Source organism: Pelmatolapia mariae, linkage group LG10_11, assembly GCF_036321145.2.
Source record: "Pelmatolapia mariae isolate MD_Pm_ZW linkage group LG10_11, Pm_UMD_F_2, whole genome shotgun sequence".
Lineage (NCBI taxonomy): Eukaryota > Metazoa > Chordata > Actinopteri > Cichliformes > Cichlidae > Pelmatolapia > Pelmatolapia mariae.
The window spans coordinates 26,187,785-26,209,590 of record NC_086236.1 but is presented as its reverse complement, the minus strand read 5'-3'; the positions used below and the strand labels follow the sequence as shown (position 1 = coordinate 26,209,590).

General features: G+C 38.7%; 2 protein-coding genes across 9 annotated transcripts in view; both read right to left on the bottom strand.

The window, feature by feature from the left end:
• The window catches only part of ksr1a (kinase suppressor of ras 1a), a 29,727-nt gene extending 27,637 nt beyond the window's left edge, over positions 1 to 2,090 (bottom strand). For 5 of the 7 annotated variants that reach the window (XM_063485562.1, XM_063485567.1, XM_063485565.1 and 2 more), the window contains exons 1-2: positions 1,891 to 2,090; positions 718 to 833 (exon numbers count right to left, since the gene is read on the bottom strand). Coding sequence is in view for 1 of the 7 variants with exons in the window: in XM_063485570.1 (XP_063341640.1) it covers positions 1,891 to 1,893 (3 nt within the window). In the remaining 6 variants the exon portion in view is untranslated. The remainder of the gene's footprint in view (positions 1 to 717; positions 834 to 1,890) is intronic. The other 2 variants (XM_063485563.1, XM_063485570.1) reach the window with 1 other exon arrangement.
• Positions 2,091 to 6,168: 4,078 nt separating this feature from the next.
• On the bottom strand, positions 6,169 to 19,738 carry vezf1a (vascular endothelial zinc finger 1a). Of its 2 annotated transcripts, none has more exons than XM_063485962.1 (5): positions 19,647 to 19,738; positions 13,535 to 14,286; positions 9,667 to 9,736; positions 9,400 to 9,562; positions 6,169 to 8,870 (listed from the first exon to the last, which is right to left on the bottom strand). In XM_063485962.1, exons 1-5 carry the CDS (start codon positions 19,677 to 19,679, stop codon positions 8,503 to 8,505), a joined length of 1,386 nt encoding a protein of 461 aa, XP_063342032.1. In that variant the 5' UTR covers positions 19,680 to 19,738; the 3' UTR covers positions 6,169 to 8,502. The 2 variants fall into 2 exon arrangements, with proteins under 2 accessions (XP_063342032.1, XP_063342033.1); XM_063485963.1 differs by lacking the exon at positions 19,647 to 19,738 and adding an exon at positions 15,081 to 15,187.
• Between the last annotated feature and the right edge of the window lie 2,068 nt (positions 19,739 to 21,806).

Genomic DNA, 21,806 nt, shown 5'->3' with positions numbered 1-21,806 from the left:
ATACTGCTGTGGTGCTACGAGGATGTCCAGGCCTCAGCATACTCCCACTTTTTCTATTCTGATTGCAGATCCGTACAGAGAGGCAGGGCAATTCCAGAGTAGCTTTGGACACCAAGAATAATCACCACCTTTCACCTCACTTGCAGCTCCATACACTGTCATTATACTGTGTGGAGCAAAGCTGATGCACCAGAAGAACTATTTGGATAGGAAATTTAGCAATATGATTACAAGAGTGCCGACTAGTATATTCCCGTATTCCTTGTATTTACATTTATTTAAAGACTGTGAATCAGTGCTGAATCCTCAGCTCATCAGATCAAGCTCACAGACTGTAGACGACATCATAACTGCATGTAGTGAAATATACAAGGTGTACTTTGAGTAAAAATGAGTTTTACACCCAGAGAATAAAGGGTATGTGCATATTTAGTACATTTTTATATGCATATTTGGCACAAATGAGACTAAAAAAGTGATTTTATTGTCGTCCTCACAGAGCATCGAAAGCCATAGGATGCATGGAGGCAGAAATGAAGGAATAACAATTTGTTACTGCAAAGTCGAAGCCGAGGTAGGTCGTCTGTCCTCATATCAGGACAGTGCATATTATATCTGTGGGGGTGGGATGAATTTGCAGGTTTCCACAACCGTTAAGTAGCAGTACACATGGCTTATTGCTGCAATGAGGGTGTGATGTTCCTTCCTTTAATATACCCTGATTATACAATGGAACGTGAGTCACTTCTCATGGAGCCCTGTGTTCCTTCTCCTCCATCTGTCTGTCTCTTCTCCTCTTCTGATTTGCAGGGAAAATGTAACTGTGTCTTACACTGGCAAAAAAAAAAAAAAAAAAAAAAAAATTACACCAGTCCAAATATCAGCCGCACATGGTAGCACATAGAAATCAGACAGTGCAGAAGTGAAAAACCAAGTAGAGGGATTAGAAACCTCACTCTGGCTGTTTTGGTACACCACTGAGTCAGCCTCAAGTCACTTGAAGCTATTAAAGTCAAAATGAACAACTTTGGTTCGGCTTAAAATAATCTGTAACCCGGCTGTATTAAAATGTTATGTTTATTAATGCACATACAGTATAAGCGAGTTCTTTAAATTTAGAATCATGGGTTGAGAAAGGTGACGCTGATAAGTAGTCTCTTTATGTTTGAAGTTTAATCAATATTTACTCACAAACAACACATGTCAAGTTGGACAGACCTAAATCTCGACTGAAACACAAAAGAGACTTACTAGGAAATCCGACAAGCTTAGATTGCTATATGAAATATTAAAATGTAAGTCGATTAAACTAAGCAGCTTGTTGAATTGTCTTATCTTTTCAAGGCGGCACTGTAACTTTCTCACAAATATATTAGAAGTACATGTAAGAGCCTTGCTGTAATGGAATGAAACAGGCACAAAGTCTCACTCTCAAGCTATTGTTGTTGTTGGTCCACCACTTTGTGAATTCAGCCTTGCTGTATTAACAGCACAGATTTGATGATGAAATGCCAGCAGGACACCACGCCAATTTCAGCTCCTCTCTGCCTTCAAAATCAAGTTACAAAGCGGTAACAGAGGGATCATTGTAATAAGGGCTTTACAAAGAAAACAATACTAGTATGCTAAAAGTTTCTCTTCTCGAGGACATGCTCTAGTAATCAAACACACCGAGCAAAATGGAAAAGATGGTTATTCTGTGTTTCGAAATATAATGACAGCTATTTTTGGATCCTGTGTCTTTGTAGGGGACATAACTGTTAAACTCACATATGACAAAAAGGTGAATTTTGAGCAGTTTTTTTTTTTTTTTTTACCTCATGTGCACTCTTTCTCATGAAACATGTACCATATTGCTAAGGACAACAAAAAAAGAAAAATCAGTCTCACCATTTGTTCTTCCTCTCCGTGTTCTGTTTTTGCTGCAGTTTTTTTCCCCAAGATTTTGTTTCCATTTTAAATGATACTTGAAAATAACTGGCCATTGACCTCAGAAATAACATTGTACATCATGTAAGAAATCCCACAAGTATCTGAGTGGAGCATAAGCACAACGGTCAGCTCGCTTGACACAACTCAGAGAGCTGAGGACGACATGATCCTTTCCCAGCCTCATGGTCTCTTAAGCCCTTTAAACTGTTGTACTATTGGACAGCCAAGACACAACACGCGGCACGGAGCTCCCGGCTTTAGATTAAATTAGACCGTAGACAATCTAATTCCATCTCCTTTGCTAGCAAGGATTCCCAGCAGGCATCCCTTCAGGTCTTCAGAGGGTGAGCCCAAAAAAGAGCATTTAAGACCCGTGACCTCTGACCTGGAAAGCCTGCCCACGAGGCCTGCAGCACAGCTAACAAGACACTTGTCTCATTGCACTGTTTGGATACTTATCCCAGGTGCACATAGCTTTGTAAACCCTTAAGAATTTTCTATAATTCTGCACAGTCGCGATTTTTACATCAGTGAGACAAAACATCACAAGTCAGGCTATTTATTTAGCCCAGTAGTAATTATCCAATCATAAATGTTTTCATTAGCTAACAGTTTCTGGATTACGGGCAGGAGAGTTCACCTGAACTCCTTCACCATGAGGTCTTTTTGTTGTTGTGTCCCGTAAAAGTGTGGTTTGGTATTGTGTTGTTGAAATAAGCAAGTTCTTCCCTGAATGGCAGCATATGTGGCTCCCAAACCTGTATATATTGTTCACAGGATTAATGGGACCTTCACAGATTTACAAATTACTCATACCATGTGCGCAGATACCGTCACAGATGCTGGCTATTGAGCCAGATGGTCTCTCTCTTTATCCATGAATGCAACTTCTGTGATTTCCTAAAAAAGATTTCAGTTTTACTGTAACTTGAAGGATCAATTCAGTATGAGTTTTTTTAGCCTTTCAGTCCAGATTTTCTTCTTTAATGACACTTCTGTAGATGATAAAATCTTTAAGCGTCCATAAAATTTTAAATTGTTGGCCTATGTGCCCACAAAGCCTTCACAACTTGATGACCCACTCCACAGTTTTACTTTGGAAAAGCTCTGGGAGCTCCTCTGTTATTTCACCCAGTCCTGTTTCTATTTAGGATAATTAGCTGTGAGATGTTCCACTGGTGGGAAACTCATTCTTAAGAATTTTGTAACTTTCCAGTCTTTTGATATTTACAGCAAGCAGGTTTTAAGTAATTTGATCATCACTGATTGCTGTTTTTACTGGTATTTTTTACACAACTTCCCAGTGGAAACTTTTTAGTTTTTAGCTCTTATTTATCCAGAAATGCAGTCTTCTGTGTGCTTCCTACTTTCATTACTTTAGTTATAAATACTGCATTCAAAATTTTGGGTCAGTTAAAAAAAAGGTGACAGTCATAAATCTGCTTTGGTACTCTGAAAAATGCTTTGCTTTTGCTTTTGTTGATTTTTTTTTAAAGCTAACTATACATACCAACATTTTACATTAGCTAAGAGGTGAATTTCAGTTGCTCCATTTTATTTTGAAAGAATCAGTGAGAATTATTCAAATTCAGGACCATTTTTAAGAACTAATTTTACAGTTCTTAAATATGTCCATCAACAGCATTTCGATTAATTGTGGGTCACAGAAAAGTATGTTTTACAGTGTCAGAAAAACACACTCAAATGGTATGATGCACTTAGGAAACTAACTAAAATAACAAAGAACAAATGTATAGGAAATGCCTTCACTTTTAGTCCCTTATAAATGAAATTTAAACTAATACTGAAAATAATAAAAGTAAACTGAACACTTAAAAAAATGGAAGCTAAAATAAGAAAACTCACCCTGCAAACTAATTGAAGCAAAACTAAATTTAAGAAAAATATGCAAAATAAAATAAAGCAAAACAAAAACCAGCTACTATCACTCTGGCTGTCGGTTTGGTAAATAAATGTAATTTTAAAACAATGTTTTCAAATACAGACCTATGTACACACTGTTTGATGTGACTGGATGAATCACAACGTGAATAAAGAAGTAAGACACAGCAGTGAACTGCAGCTGATTTCTCCACTCCACACAGTGGCCAACACCACCATCTGCTGGACATCTGTTAAAAAGATCACATGTTATGGAGTGTTAAAGAACTTCCATGGGATAAAATCAAGAAAATTAGATCTCATGAAAGGATATGCATATTCATAAGCAGTCATTATCAATAACATTAAAAGTCTGTGTTTCACACACACCAGCAGTGGACATTAAACACTTGAACAGAGCATGTGTTGGGCTGATGGCTTTCATGGTTGATTAACAGCACCTGCTCCAACCAGCCTCTCGGTTTGTTTCCTGCTTGGTAATCATGCTGGTGGAACAGCTTACCCAATTCAGTCATTTCAGCTAGCAATGCAAAGAATACATTATCTAAGAATGAAACATGATTTTTGTGTGTGTGTGTGTGTGTGTTTGTGTGTCCAACATGTGAAGGCCAGTCTGTTTCAGAAAGAGCTGTTCCAACAGTCAAAACCGTTTTTACAGCACATCACAGTGAGAACACATAATAAGTTACCAACAGTAATCATAACTACAGTACCACAGCTGGTCTGGTTTGAATTTTGTTGGCTGTGACACAGTTGAGTTATTATCCAGTCTGACCCTGTATGGAGTCATCCTTCAACTTTTTTTTTTTTTTTTAGATAAACTATTATTTTAAAAATATTCAAAATCTTACTTCACTTAAAGTATATAGAGTTCCAGTGGCTTGCAAATGTTAATATATGTTACACAAAAGGTTTATACAAATCTACATTCTTGCTGAATTCAGAAACCTTTCTTATTTTGTGAAATATTAGATTTAAACTCTTTCAAACATGTATTTGAATGCAAATGTGAGAAACATTTAGAACGGATAAACAACTTTGTCATTGTGTGCACAGCTACTGTGTGTATGCTATCAAATCTAGGGAAACTAGCTGAGGCTATAAAGCTCAGGCCCACATTTTCTTATATGCTGCTAGGAAAATGGGGAATAGGTTTACTAAAACATGAGCAAATATATGTGGAAATACTTCATATAAAGCAAAAACAGAGTTTGTACAATCTTGAGCTTGAATGTGTATATTTAATACAGCTCTTCTGGTGTAATGGCCTACCTCTGCCCCATTTCCCTTCTTTAACAATGGTGAATGCTGATGAAGCGCTAATGAGTGAATGAGCCACTCTTCTACCGAAGCCATTTCTGATGAGGCTTAAGTTGATCCATCTACTGTTCACTGAAGGGACAGATGAATCTCTAATCTCTATTTTTCCTATTTCTTGACGATGTGACTTTCAGGTACTGTTCATCTGCAGTTTTTAAATGATTTTATTTATTAAGGGAATAAACTACCCAAACCTACCTGGCACTAGATAACAAAGTAACTGCCCCCTAAACCTAAAGCGGTTGTGCCACCTTTGGCAGCAAAAACTGCAATTAGATGTTTGTCATGGAGGAATTTTGCCCCCCTCTTATTTGCCGAGTTCTTTTAATTCAGAGACCGCGCGTTTGTTGGTATGATGTTCTTTTAATTTTTAATTAAATGCTGTGTTAGTTTGACCCCACATGTAATGGGAGGCAATCCAAAAAGTTACATTTTTGTCTAGTTGCCTCAGAATATTTTCTCAACAGACTCGGATCATCAAGATGTTCTGACCTTAACTGAGACAAGTGAGGCCTGCAGTTCAGACGCTGCTCTGGGTTCTTTTCTGATTTCCTGGATGAGTCGGCGATGTGCTCTTGGGAATAATTTTGGTAGGCTGCCGACTACTGGGAACGTTCACCACTGTTCCAGGGACAATGAATCTCCCCAAAGGTTCGTCCCAAAGGTTTAGGAATGAGTTTGTTGCCTTTTCCAGACTAATACATGTCAGTGTTTTTGTTTCTGTTTCCTTAGATCATGGCATGCTGTTTTTTTTTTGTTGTTGGTTTTGTTAGATTCTTTAGCCTACTGTACTTTGTCCAACGGGTTCTATTTAAGTGATTTCTTGATTCAACAGGTCTAGCAATAATTAGTCCTGGGTGTGGCGAGTGAAAAGGAAAGGATAATCAGCAGCACGGAGGGTTATAAGTTCCATTAAAATCCTGATATGTTTGTAGTTACAGTGCTGTCTTAACTTTGAACTACACTTAATACATAAACACATTTGATAGTTTTCTTTTATTTAGACAACCCAAATAAAAGGCACATAACATTGCGCATGTTTATGTAATAATCTGACAAACGTACATTTAAAAAAAAATGTAGGAATGTTTGACCTTTCTGCTAGTCAGAAAGCCTAGTGTCTCATATATACAAAATTATCAATGTTAATGTTCTAATACAAAAAATTTATAAAAAAGGTTATCTTTCACATCTATTGTAACTACCTTATCCTTGGAACTAAAATAGTTTTGTACAAAGATATACATTCAACTGCTTTCACAAGTGTCCTGGAATTTCCAATTAACCATTTTCCTTAAAAATAAAGAGATGTTCAATTCCACCAGAAATATTCAGTTTATCACATCATTATGGTTTCAAATTTGGCAAACAGGCTATTATAGTGTATCTACGTAAATATAACAAAAATAAAAAAACAAAAACGCTAGACTAATATTTTGTTTAAAACAAAACTTGGGGGGTAAAAAAAAAGAAAAAAGGACAAACATGCATATTGCATTTTTCAGTATAAACTCTGTCAACTCAGAAGAGCTGAAACACTGCTGAGATACCATGGCATTCACTAAAAACAAAAATCAAACAAAAAAAAAAAAACAGGTCAACAGCTACAGTGTTCGGGGTCATGCATTGTCAGTCTCGTCCTGTTGTTTCAGTGGACACAAACTTGCATTTGATTAAACAGTTCCCAGCCACATACTGTACCTATGCAGACTGAGACTTTAAAGGAAATTTAAAAAGGTAAACAGCATGTATTCCATTGTACAGTCATTTATCATTTTAAATGGACGGCTATTTAAAAAAAAAAGAAAAAAAAAAAGTCTTGGACAACTTCTTCCTCACTGAAGTCAAACCCCACGATGCCAAATCTTTTAGGGAATCCAAAAAGTTACATGGAGAGGAATCATGACACGTGGTAGATATCAGTATAAAAAGAACCGCGTTCATGAGTAATGGGGCTTTTCTATACGTTTCCTGAGCGAAGCATCCTTAGCATATGGTTGGGGATGTAACAGAAAAAAAAGAAAGGAAAAAAAAAGTAAAAGTGTGCAGAAGAGTCAGCCAAAAGTATGCTGCTTTAAATAAAAATAAGGTGAGACTTAAAATCAGACCTTGATTAATGAAACATTCAGTTTGAAAAACATTACTGACATCCATTGTGTAATCAAAATCACCAACACTTTGAGGGTTGGATTCGAAATTTTAAAAGTTAAAAATTGTTCAAGTGTTCCCTCGGTTTTTTTGTTTTTTGAGCAGTACGTTTAGTCACCACCATGGTGACGGGTAACAGCCTGAAAAAGCTTCACTGCAAGGCTTTCCACAATCAGCCACTAGATGGTGCTCAAGTGCTTGCTGTTGCTGCAAAAAACACTGAGACGCCACTTTGATCTTCAATAATACTGCTGTTCACCTGTATGCAGGATATGCTTTCAGTGCAAGATTCGTTCCATTCTGAATTCATGAAGAAAACAAAAAAAAATTAACACTACAAATAGGAAAATAAAAACAGAACTTTGTGTGTCCATACATATAAAAACAAAATAGAAATATTTCATAGTCAAGAGGACAGTGTCTTGATATCCACTTGCTAAAAGCAAAAATTAAAATGCTGACGTGGAAAATACATTACTATGTCAACTGTACAAGTTAGTCAGTGTACCTCAAGAGCATACCTATTATCTGAGAATACAAAAGAAATGCTATAGCAATGTGAAAAAATATTCTTCCATGCAAGTGGAAGCTGCTGTCCCTTTTACTAGACTCATTTCCTATAACATTAAATAGTGATTAGCAGGCTATAGTTAAAAAACAAAAACAAAAAAAAAAAACAATATACAAAGTAACACCCAGAGACTTTGGGAGAGAACTTGTAAAACATCAAATACAGCAATTTATAGTTATTGCTTCAGTTCATTTCCCATCTCCCTTTTACAAAAAGCACTGATGTATTTTCCTAAGGAGTCCTCGAGGATGAGGAATCCTCTCATTTGTCATAATACAAATCACAGTTTCATCGTTCTAACTGACTACACTAAGTCTTACGGCTGTCCTGATTTCAAGATAAATCCTACTCAAATTCTACTCTTATTCTGCGTCCCATGCCAGTCACTTAACCTCGGTTGGGACACAGCTGGGACTTGGTGAGCTCCTACTGGCCGCACAGCTCGTGTAAATATTCACTTCAGAGCTCGGAGAAGTGAGCGCTGTTCTAGGTGAGAAAGAGCCGAGCCCGAGGTTCAACTGTGAGGACAGGAGTCTCTTGTTTCACTTCATTTTCCCTTTCTTCTTGGCCAGTTCACCTCGCTCCCTCCTTTTTATCTTTTATTTTATTTTAATTTATTTATTTTTTTTTTACCAAGGTGGGGATGAAGGCAAGACTTGGGAGAGAAAAGGCATGCTATCCACTGGCCTCATGGCGATGTTGAGCGGCCCGGCTATATTCATAGGCATCGGGGTTGTGATCGCGACAGGGTGGGCGATATTCATAGGCGCGGTTGCCGGGATGTTCACGGAGGCGATGTTGACGGGCCCGGTGATGGTGACAGGGTGCTGGAGGCTGACTGGAGATGTGATGTTGACCGTGTTGGTGCTAATGTTCATTTGTGCGGCGATGGTGACGGGGTTGTTGTTGTTCGCATTGCCCCGGTTCATCGCTGAAGTGATGGGGGCAGAGATGGTCACAGGTGTGGCTGAGGCAGAATTGCAGACTTCGTTACCGTCTGGAGAAACCCAAGAACAAGCATTTTACTTAGCTTTGCAGCATTTAGCAAAAACAAAAACAAAATAAACACCATTATCTTGCACTTGCACAAATATTACAGCAATAGCGAGGATCAGCACTGGTCAGTGGTGCTCAACATGTACAGGTTGACAGCTTTTATGACAGCTGCAGCGGTATGGTGACCAACAAAATGATTCTTGCTAATACATAAAGAGACTGGCATTTAATACTTTTTTTTTTTTTTAAAAAGTCCGCACTCTTGAAAAAGGCTGCAAAAAGCTACAAAAGAGAAGAGCATGAAATTTTAGGACAACGCCTTAGATGGTTTGAGCTAGTTTCAAAAACCACATTTTTCTAAAAATGCTCTCCACTTGAAGCTCTGGCAAACTCACAGCCTGTACGATATTACTGCCTTTATCCCTTATTGCTTACAGTAATGCAAAGGCAATATGCAGGGATTGGTCTCCATTGTTTTTAAATGCACGGCCCTATGGTGCTGCTGTATTTGCTCCCAGTGTGTGACGAACCTTTGTTACAGGAGTTAAAGTTGGTCTGCCCATGAGTCTTCAGATGACTGGTGATGTAGGCTGCGCTGAGCATCTTTCCGCAGATACTACAGGTGACTTTGCCTTCATGTCTAATCATGTGGGAACGGAGTCTGTCTTTGGTGGCGAAAGCAGAGGTACAGGCCTGGTGTCGCACAGCAGATGGGGTAAAAGGTCAGTGCAGTGAAATCACGATATTAAAAATGATTAAAAAAAACAAAACAAGCTGCAAGTAGCCATTTTTCTCACCGTTACTTGACATTTAAACGGTCTTTCTGAGGAATGCACATGCTTCACATGGCAGCTCAAGTGGTCTGGCCTAGATAAAAATGACAACAAAAACATGGTTAAAATTTAAAGACGATGCATTTGAGTTCCATTAGATATAGATGAGACAATTTGTACTTCATTGTGTGGAGATTTATTTATAATATGGTTTCTGTAACCCAACAAAAAGCTACATAAAAAATGGCTACCAGTTGTAGGGCTGGTATAATGTCTGCTAACACTTTTAAAAGACTTCACCATATTCATTTGACATTTTGCTTGTGATTTAACCAAACCTATATGTTGTTACAATACATACAAGTGCTTATAATTTACTAAAGGCGCATCATGGACGTGCACAAGCATAAAGTGAAAAGCCTAACATGCATTACAAGTGCAGAAGCGTACGGATGTGCTCTGTTTACTTAGATAATGAGGGGATGGGCACAAAAAATCCCGAAAAATTCAGTCAATGGCAGTTAATTCTCCATGATCAATCGTGCGTAAATTTGTTTGACCTACTTTTGAACACACACACAATGAAAAGAAAGGACATTTTTGACATGATATTTGAATAAACTGACAGTTTGATTATTATTGCTGTGCTTAGTTCCTAACATCCTTGTTATTACATATATATGAAAATGACATGAATGTGAAGTTCCAGGAATTTTCTTGATACTTCTTAACACAAGTCCTAATCTGAATTTGCATCTCTCTCTGAGGATTAGAAGACGACCACGTATGGCACAACTGTTGTTCAACAAACAACAATAATCCATGGCTGTGCTGACTTGTGTTTCTGATAAGAGCATGTAACTGTGCCAAAATATGATTTGTATATTTATAGGTATTAAAAACTGCCTTTAAGGGAAAACCATTATAACTGAGCATATAGAGAAGATATATATTGCTCCTTTTTTAATTGCAAGACATGCTTTGTTATAGAACTTTAAGTGGGGATTTGAGAACACTTAATATTTACTTACACCATGACTGTACTGATATACCTTTGTATTACACAATAAAAAAAAACACTGAAAACTGGATTAAGAAATTGCTGAAACTTGTCTTCTGTATTCCAAGTGTTCAAGCTTAAACTAAAGCTTCATAATGTGTTTTTATGTCAAACTAGCTGAAAAAACAAACAAACATACATATAATTTGCAAAGTTCACAGGAAAACTGCTTGAGATTTACAGCGAAAGGCCAACATTCACAAACGTCTTCGTGGCACTGATCCTCCTCTGTCAGCATGTCAGTTCTAGTGAAGCTGTGAGCTGAATCATGTTAGAAGTGCCATAATGGAGTGAGCAAGGACTACTGCTTTGGCAGCTGCTTCCAAACCGGAAAGTTTCATGCTGCTGGATTCCTTTCTTTTTTTCTTCTTTTAAAATAAAATCAGAGGAGTCAAGTAGGATCTTCTCATGGGTGCCATGAACCGGAATAAAGATTTTTTTTTTTCCCTTGCCCCACTGATGAGGAGAGCAGACTCCAGACAGTGCCTGTCTACAGATCTGGCTGAGTGGCAGTGACTCAGTGCCCTGTTACTCAGTCCTCATTCTCACTTTCCAGTATGCTGATGAATCGCTGCCCGACGTCACCATGTTGGAGGCATGCCTGAGATTGCCCTACACAGCACAGTGCTAATGTTACCGCTTGGCCAGGGTACACTGCTGATGTTTTTGTTGAAGCTGTGTATTGCGGCACACAGCTTGCTGGGTTTTTTTTGTTTGTTTGTTTGTTTTTTTTTTATGTTATCACGACTTTATGCTAAATCAATACTGATTTATGTACACATCAGGTTTAACAAACACTTGGCTTTTAACAAAATTTTAAATGTATGTCACTATTAAACTTTCTTAAAGTCATTACTTCATGTTAAATGTGTTGACCTAAACATTACCGCATGGTTCAGTGAATTCCCAGGGGAAAGAGTCTGTGACATGCTGGCGGGAACTGCAAAGTGACAAGTGACGCCTCCCCCTCCTTTGGTACTTCACTGGTGCTCTTCCATGTGCGACTTTTTAAACATGTGGTTGAAATGGCGTGGGGGGTCATTACAAGTACAAGTCTAAACTGCTAACCCCAGCAATAAACATTAAAAAAAAAAAAAAAGGGCCACGTTGGAGCAACACGGACACTAGATTGACATATATTGGCTCTATATAAAAATCACAGTGCGGCTGACTATTCCAAACACCATGACGTGAATAATTCACTTACAAATGTACAAGCTGTTGGGTAGCAGTTCAGTGTACCTTTGGTAAAGCATGAAATATGTAGAATCTAGCATTTGCATTCAAAACCAACTGCATGCATGAAAGATGGTAAAATTTAATACTTCAGTCTATTAAGCATGATTCCTTAGCAGAAGCCATTTGTAGACTGCCAAGGACACATTCATAAAAGACTGGTTGTTAGAATGTATTTATCATTATTTATTTATTGAAATTCTGCATAGACAAGTCAGGACTTTTCCCTATGACCCCAGAATGCAATCACCAGAGGGTGAAATTACTTTTTGTCTCCCCTCCCATAAGAATAAATTAGCTCTCAGACGCACATTTCCTGTTTATAGTAGCCTTGTTAGTTGTTGATTAAAAGCACAGGAATAGAGCAGAAGGGTTGTAAAAACAGCGCCATTTTCTCATCAGTTTACTATTTTCTTGTGCCATTCTGTATTATCAGTGTGGCTGACATTCTCACTGCCTACCAAACCCCTTGAAAGACTGATCACATGTACACACGAGGAGTGCTACTAGCTTCTTAGTGCACTCAGATTCACAATTCCACAGACAACCTAAGTAAACTCATCCCAAACAAACTAGTGGCTAGTGCAACAACAAGGAGGGATTCCCAGTTACCCTGGAGAACACTTTGTCAAGTTTGTGGACAGGCCGATTAGCTTAGCTGGAGAACTCCAGTAAATAAAACCTAAAGCACTTCATTTCTTGCTCCATATTTGAGGGCTGTTCTTCATCTAAAGTTGTCAATAAACTGACAGCTCCTGCTTTAGGAGACCAGCTGTAGTAAAAAAAACAAAACAAAACCCCCCCCCCCAAGCAGCAGACTACTAAGTTGGTATTCTTCACATCTTCATATGGACATTTTCCATATCAAAGGCAAGACTTCACTTTGGTTTTGAACCAACAAACACTTCTTGTTGTTATCTCACACACTTTCATCACAGCTGAAATGCTCTTGCAGCTGCCAGTAGTTGATTATTGTAAGCTAATGGGTCCAAGCTACTGTGGTTTTATCTGCAAGCAAGCTTGAAGCCTGACAAAATGGATGCTTGTGGGAAACCATCTGCCACAACAAGGTAAGGTTGTTTCAAACATCTTCGAGACCTTGGTGGCCATAACATGTTTTTAGGACTTCTTGTTCTTCTTATAAGTGCAAATTATTTTTTGTTTGGGGTTTTTATCTCAAAATGACATTTAGACCATCTATTATCTGCATGGTGGTACTGTATAATAAAGAATGTTATGCCATTATCTAACAGAGACTAAAACTTCATCCAGCACCTCATGAGCTAAATGATTGTAATTTAAAACAGTAATCTTATCTCCCTATGGAATTCCTGTGTCAGTCTGAATCCCTATGACAGACCTGTTTGGCAGGATATTGGAAAAACAAATTCACATTGGAGATGCTCAATGTGGAAAATTCATTTTTAACTAGAGACATACTGAACAATTTAGGTGTAGAATTAAGAAATACAGACAGGTGAGTAACTGAAGGGAAAAACTGACAGCAGCATTATCAGTCAATCTAGTGGAGTTGAACTATTGATGACTGTTGTACTAGTTTCCTTACAGATCAAAGGACAAAAACCTGATCCTTACCTGGAAAAGCCTTTTCCACACACAGAACATACGTAGGGCTTGTGGACACCCCCATCGTGAGAGCGAACATGGTAGGTCATGCGGTCCTTTCTTTTAAAGCGTTGCTGGCAGATGGGACACTCAAAAGGCTTCTCGTCTGAATGGGACAGCTTGTGACGATTCAGGTGGTATACGTCGCGAAAGGCTTTGCCGCACATCTCACATCCATGGTTCTTCTTGACAGGTTTGGCAGGTTTCTTCGGGACATTTTGCTGCGGCACATTGCCCATTGCAGGTGATGTCATGATACTTGTGCCTGAGGAAACAGAGGTTGTTGCTGTGGAGAGGATGCCAGCTACTGTGGAGATGTAGGAAGAGTTGCCGTTGTTTTCTCGTGGCATGGTGCCGATCATGGGGACCATGGTGGGGGCTGTTTGGGCTGTCTTCTTTGGACGTGAAACCATCTTGATACCGGTGTGGCTGGACTCATGACGTCGCAGGTGGTAACTGTCGCGAAAGGCCTTGTTACAGTAGCCGCAGACAAAAGGTGTTTTGCCTTTGTGTTCTTTCTTTATCACAGGCACTGGAAGCCGCTGACCACCTCCGCTGGCGACATTGTCTTTGAGAAGCTCAGCAGCATTGGCAGGTGGCTTCTGGTCTATTTGGATAGGCAGGACAGGCTTCTGGTCAACTTGTTCAGCTCCTGCATTGAGAAGTGGTAGCAGGCTGTTCTGGGCCACCTGGTGCTGGTGGTGGAGGGCTTCATTGGCCTGCTGATGAATCAAACACAGGGGGTTTTGGTTGAATGAAGATGAATACTAGACTTCTACTTATAAAACAAAAGTAACAAGGCACTAAAGATAATACTAAAGATTTAATAATAATAATAATAATAATGATGATAACAACTGTGAGAGAAAAATATAAAGTCGCCATAATCTAAAGAAAACAAAAAAAACCTTAATAATGACCAAGAAACAAAAAGCGTTGAAGCCAGGTGTACCCTCACTGGAAACTCTGACAACTCAATAAACACAATATGTGTTAGTAATCTGTTACAGAATACAAAATAAGAACTAGATAGGTTATTAATGAGGCTGGTGCCGCATGCCACTAATGCAAAAGAATCCAAATGTGCTGGATGAAAAAGGATACCATCATGACGGTGCTCACATTCATCATGTGACTGCAAAACAGGCATACCAAATAAGAGCCGTAGCAGAGCGCAGTTTAACTACCAAGAAGGCTCCTAAAGAGCAGGCCATCATCTCAGGTACCCGGCTGATTTGGGATACACAATGGAGCAGAAGTATGGTTAAGTAAAGGAGTTAAACGACAGGAAAATAAAGGGCAACAGACTAAATAAAACTTTACATCTGGAATAACTGCTTTGATCCCCCCTGGGGATCTGCAAGTACAAACCAATGCCAGCTACTGCCGCAGCACAAATGGGATGAAATGGCTGGTTGTAATTAGCAATAGCAACAAGATGCTAAGCTGGGTTTTCACTCATTTAAGTAATCAAATTTCCTGACTAAATGGATCAGACACAATTTGAGTTTTGTACCATTGCTGTGACCAGCTAAAATCATCCATGACTGTTTGGGTGTACTTGGGGCAGAATGGAGATAGTGGAAGCTGTATGAAATCCGGCTGCCTTATTTTCTTTAAAAAAAAAAAGAAGGAAAAAAAAAAAAGACATCACAATAAATATCAATGGAGTTTAATTCAGTTAAAAAAAAAAAAAAATCTATCACACTTCTCATAACAATTCATTCTTTTCATATATCCAGATATGAAAAAAAGAAAAGAAACACAGTTAACACCGTTTTTTCAGCGAATGGACACACTCAGGACTACTCTGTCGGTGTTGTCAACCACCAGCGAGAAAAGCAAGCTGAAATACTTGACCTTTCTCTTTGAGGTTCAATCATCCATCGAAGAAGGCTAGCCAAGAAAAAAAGTTGCAAAAGAGGAGATGGGACAGAAAAGAAAAATGAACCTCACAATGTCCTCCTTATGTCATCTAGCCTATTGTGAAAGACACAAATCTGAGCAGTGATGCACTCGGGCCTCAGCAGGGGATCTTTGTATGCTCATCTTCATTGATTTGGCTCATCTATTCATGGGACGGGGACATTGTTTATCCACACACTACTCAGCTAAACTAGCCGCCATTCCTACATATGCAATGGGACCTGGGAACTCGAGGAGAATGCCACCCATCCATTTGTCTGAGCACCTGCTTACACTTGCCACCTTCCAGGATTAGTCATCATCATGCCAATGCTAACCCATCCACTGGCACACCAGGGGTGGGGAGAGCTTTATGTTTGGGTTGGAGGGGGGAGGTGGGGTACTAGCAGTGAACCCCCCCCCCCTTTGTGAAGCTTGTGAACAGCAGACGTAGCCAGTGCAGACAGCCTGGCCCTCTATGCAGAGGTGCAGGGCCTGTAAGCTGCTGTGCCTTCATGCAGCTCTGACCATTTTGACACAAATGCGCTCTGACAACTGGGGCTGCTCCCTCATAAATAACATCAAAATGGAGGGAGTGTCCTGATGGCTCCATGGGCCACTGTAGGCTTGAATTGCGCTCATGGTCTGAGTTAGATTATGCGCCGTCTTTCTTTAGTCTTTTGTGCCACACTACAGCTGCTTGCCGAAATCTCAATTTTTCCATCACAGGCAAAAACTGATGACAGGGATGAAAAGGGGGGCAGAGAAAGAAACAAAACTTCTAATTACATAATTTGCTTTTCGAGCACATCTAATTTTTGAGTTTTTTTTCTAGGTCCTTCTTTCAAGTTCTGAATGTTTTTGGCTGCCGTCTAGTTTGCTTAGTGGGCAAACTTCTGAAATGTTGTCAATCCCCTAATTTTTATTTTTTAATGATCCCAAAAAGTTGTACTTCAGGGATTCATTTGGTTAAGGCGTATTTTTTCGTACAGATATTTGTGTTCTACTAAGAGTGAACAAACCTTTAAGGACACACTCAACATTGGCTAGTCTTCTTCATTTAACACCCCTATAGCTAATAGGTGTGCTGTATTACAATGAGCAATCACTGTGACATCAAGACAAAACATCTGTCAAAATAAATAGATACATTTTAAAAACACCATAAAAATACAATGTACCCAAAAAACTACGAAACGCCTAAACATCTACAAAAATAGCCAAGCAGATATACCTTGCATTTCTGATGTAACCCATTTTACAGACCTGTGCTTTTCATTTCAGTCAAAATGACCAGAATTATATTGTACCGTAAAAACATGAACCTTCCATATGAGCAGTAAAACACATGGAACTGATTCTCGACGGCACCAACAAGCCTCAATATTTTTTTTAAACAAAGGTAATAATAAGTAATATACGTAACATATTACCTTTGTTTAAAAAAAAAAAAAAAAGTAATATATGTAACATAATAACAAGGGGGGGGCAGCGACAAGCAAAATACTGTGCACGTTGGAGGAGAGAGAGAAAAAAAATACATGATAGTGACTACCAAATCTAAAGCTCTAGCAAGAGCATCCAAAACATGTTTTATATAAACAGTAATTGTGCAATTTCAAAAGGGGTTGTTTGTTATGAAGGTCCAGTTTTAAGCAAAACAAACACTGGGAGTTAGTGATACTTGATAACATCCATCACTAACACCACGCTTATGCACACTCTTTCAGTGTCATGTAAGTTGGGTATTATTTCAATTCAATGTGATTACTGAAAAATGTAATATTTTCAGTACAGTCTATTCATCTGATGAGTGTCATTTTGTTACTGAGATTTGGCATCTGAATGTTTTGGTAAAATAGGGCAAAACAGAAACAAAGAATCTTTTACACAATTTCCACTTACCATAAAGCATTCATTTTCACTGTGGGTTTCTGAGTGGCTATTGCAGTTTCTGGAGAAAGCCAAAACTGAGTTTCGTGTACACAAGGATTGCGTTATAACTTTTCTCACTTACCTAAAAGGGTTATTAGTGTAACACTTCACACATCCAGATTCAGAGTGCTGAAAACAACATGATTCACCAATTTTCCTGAATGTAGCCTCACAAACACTGGACCCCCCCCCCACCCCTGCCCTCTTTTTAACATGTTTTCCCCACATTGCGCATTTATCTGACAGGAGGATATACAGCTGGTAATATTTAAGCTGGTTTACGCAACAATACTGGTCATTTAAAACACCTGACAAAGCTTTTCAGAAAATATCACCAATTTTCATATAAACTTCTTGTTTACAAAAAACAAACTATAATGTGTTGAAAAACAATGAAGTTTAAAAAAATGCTTCAAAGTGTTCCAGGAGCCTGAATTTAAACGCACACTGATTTACATGAAACTGACACAGTAACAGTGTGAGGTACATAATACACGCAGGGCCTCTGGCTAGACGCCAGATACTGCATGACAAATGACATTGTCTGTCTGCCTTTTCAATTATGAAGAAATAGTACGCAAAGATGTGAATGAACGACCACTCCGACAGCAGAGCAAATTATCAGAAACTCAGGAAAAAACAAAAAGCTTAATCAGAGCATTAATGATCAGTTTTATCCACACTTTAGAAGACTTAAAAAGAGAAGTGGCTCTTTAGCATGAAAACTTTAAATTGTGCACTTCTATTCACATATCCTGTTTTTTTCCCCCGTTGTCATTAACATATTTATTTATTACACAATATATTACTATTAGACAAAGGTTGCAGCACCAACTACTGCAGCAGGTTTAACTCTAGACCTTCATCTGATCATTAAAACCTGGAATAAAATAAAGTTTCAAATGCAGATTTGATGCGTTTACTGAAAAGTAATATTTGGGAATGATCCTGAAGTTACTGGGAAGTTCCTCCCACGAGGAGAACTTTGCAACACCCACTGAAGTGTTGAGTCAAGGCGAAAAATTAATTTTAAGCACTGGAAATACACAAGAGACCGCAGAATAGTGGTAAACCTGGAATAATGGTGCGTATTGAGAATGGAAACTAAAAATATATATATTTATATTGCATTGGGGTTACACAACAACGGACTCAACTGTAAAACATTAAATCTTTATCCTTACAAAACTCATTTGCTCCATGTTCCCGAGCTCATTTCTTGTAGCCTAGAAGGCCATGCGATTGAGAAGCTCACAAATAAGAGTGAACAATAGCCTTCATTCTTAGCACATATTGAAATTCACTAAACCGTGACAGATATCACTCTAAACCGCAGCACTCGCTTTCCTTCCCAGCACGCATTTATTCATTTCGTAACGCCGTTGCTAATTTCAAATGCGCCTCTTCGCTGCTAGTGTTAGCTGATGTTGTGTGCATAGTTTGAATTCCTTTCCACCACGGTCACCAGAATAAATAGCTTAGTTAATAAGCAGAGAATCTGCACAGCGCTGGTCGTCAAGTCTTGTAACGTTAGTTTTGCAAGCTCATTATGGCAGCCTCGCCCACATTAAGCTAAATTAGCCAGCGAGTGTAATTAAGGTAGCCCGAACATCGTTAGCTACTTGGCTAGTTAGTGTCGAACCGGCTGGAGCAGGCGGAAAGTTCACCGCGGACTTGAGAACCACCGTTAGTAAATCTCAGCAGCTAAAAACCTCTGTGTACACTTAACCAGAGATTTGCCAAATCTACAATGCGTGTTCTGTTATCCACGCTACACTGAAACATGTCGCAGCGTTACATCTCATTATCCCACGGCGCCTGATCAAAGCCTTCAGTCAAAGGGGGGAAAAAACAGGTCTGTCTCGATTGTAACGGTGCAGTGGCGTCTCCTGCTTCACTCCAAGTGATCCCGCATGTTTGGCTCCGGCTAGGCAAACAAACTTAAAAAAACAAGGAATCACAAACGCTGTCGAAGTATTAAACGCAAATACCCAAAGATCGTCGGGGTAAGAAAACATGCCGCTTTTCAAACAATGCTTGGAGAGATTAGATTTTTTGTTCTAGCGTCATTCCCAAGCCTCACAGCTGGAAGCCTGGATTCATATACCATTGTTTTGCTTGGTTACTTGTTCTTGACATTAATCGTTTAAAAACTGGATTTACCACTAAGATATGAAGCCGTTTGCAATTCTACGGTTGTTTTACGGACTATTCCGGTTTCCCTCCAAAAGAGACAACTTACTTGAAAAAGAAACGTACTCCAGCTCGGCTCCATTTCCACACTTACTAATTCTGTAGGAAACCTAGTAGAAGCCTACAACAAAGCAACCAAACATGGCAGCTAAACAACTTCCGGTGACCTCAAGGGCTGAACCACTTTGCGCAGGATTTGGCGGGGTTCATTAAATTTCGTATTTTGAAATGAATTCGTACGCGTAACTCGTGAAATATAAATTAATCACCAACAAGAATAGCAACTTACGATGTATGTTGAATTCAATTTCACAAGAGATTATATGAATTGTTCCCGTGTTATTACGATAGTAATCTGGTGGCGTTGGATTTTTAAAACACCCCCCTGGATGGTTTTTGCTGATGCTGTGAGGGGAATTTGTTATATTAGATTGTCGCATGTGGCTGGGAAATGATTGCGTTTCAGTAACGTTTCGTCCTTTTTAAAAGGGAAAAAAAGATGCTAGCGTGTTGTTCTGCATTACAAATAGTTGGGCGGTCGTCTTTCCCACTGTGCCAAGTGTTTCATTTTAGAGAAGTAATTTGAGTGCGAGTTTATTTTCATTCATGTAATAGGGATGAATGAAAAGGCAGAGCCATAATATCCTAAATTTACTTTTACGTCATGTACACTTGGGTTAAAAGTGATTCTAGTTCCATCTTTCATCATTACCTGCAGAATTTGGCTATTAGTATTTACCACAACCTCGAGGTAATGATGCAAGCCTCAGATATGCTTCTGAATAGATAAAGTCCTGTAGATGCTGTTTTTTGCGTTTGATGACTTGTACATTAAACAAAAACAACATTTTATATAAGCTCTTGGAAAATGAAAATTGTCACTTTCTAAAAAAGGTTCTTTCATCCTTTATTTACAATTCACACACGCACACGCACAATGCAGTGTAATCCTTAACTGTCATCCAAATGTCAATTGTCATTCACCATCCAACTGTATAAGGAATGGTAATATGTTAGGGACTCAGTGGTAACTGACAGGGAATGAGTCATAGTTTCCTTGTATTATCCTGGTGGTGTGAGTCAGATAGGTTTCATTCCTTATTCTTAGTCAGGTGATAAGAAAAAGTTGATATGACATTTTCTTTGGAAATGAATAATTCATTAACATTCTCCACTGATGTAGACCAAGAAGTCCTCATAGATAGAGACAGACAGTATAGGTTAAAAATATATAGTAAACCATACATGACTAAAAAAAAAAAGGTACAGAGACTTTGCAAGACCAGTAGGTGATGCTACAAAACCTTAATAAGCAACAGGAGGTCTTACTACTTCAACAATTCCATGTTCCCGGTTAGATTTATAATTTCATTGTTCATACAAGTTAAATAATATTCAGACTGACTGGTAATGCTGTTCAAAAGTTCAAAAAGTATTGTAGTTCATTCTTAAAACCTTTCTAATGAACACTGGGAAAATAATAACTGGACACTGTGGGGATTTTTCACTTTTCATTTTGAGATTTAGGAAGAAATGTACCACAAAAAATTGGCAACCTGTTCAGGGTATGCCCTGTCTCTCACCCTGTGATCACAGGGACAGACTCTAAAACCCTCGTGATGCTGAATTGGACAGTGGAAGGTGGATGGATGGATGGATGGATGGATGGATGGATGGAAGAGCAAAGTAATAATGTCTTCCAGAGAATGAGGCTTGTTCTTAAGGTTAACGTGGATACAGATCTGTGCATGAATCAGTATTGTACACACTCTTTCTAGTGCATTCTTTGAACTCTGCTTATCACTGAATGACCGTTCAATGAAGGAGCCCCATTGTAATCTATTGTCAGTTTTTTTCCAACTGTATATCGAAAGTTTTGAATCTCATACAGTCCAATCAATGTTTTAGTTGGAGGTATTCATATCTCCCTAATCCAGTTCCAATGAAGCAAAAGTGTCCAACAATGAACTTCAGCTGAAAACAAAACTTTATGTTCACTGTCAGTCCAAGCTGCTTCAGTGTAAATTTATATCCCGACATCAACTCGCAGTAGAGGTACATGCCCCAGGCCAGGAGCACTTCTATCAGAAGCCAAGTACTGGGCATCTCATTTGAGACAAGGGGGCACTCCATGGATAAATTCAGACAAACCAGAATTTGCCAAAATGTAAATGCATATTTTCAACAAAATAGTAAGAGTAATAAAAAA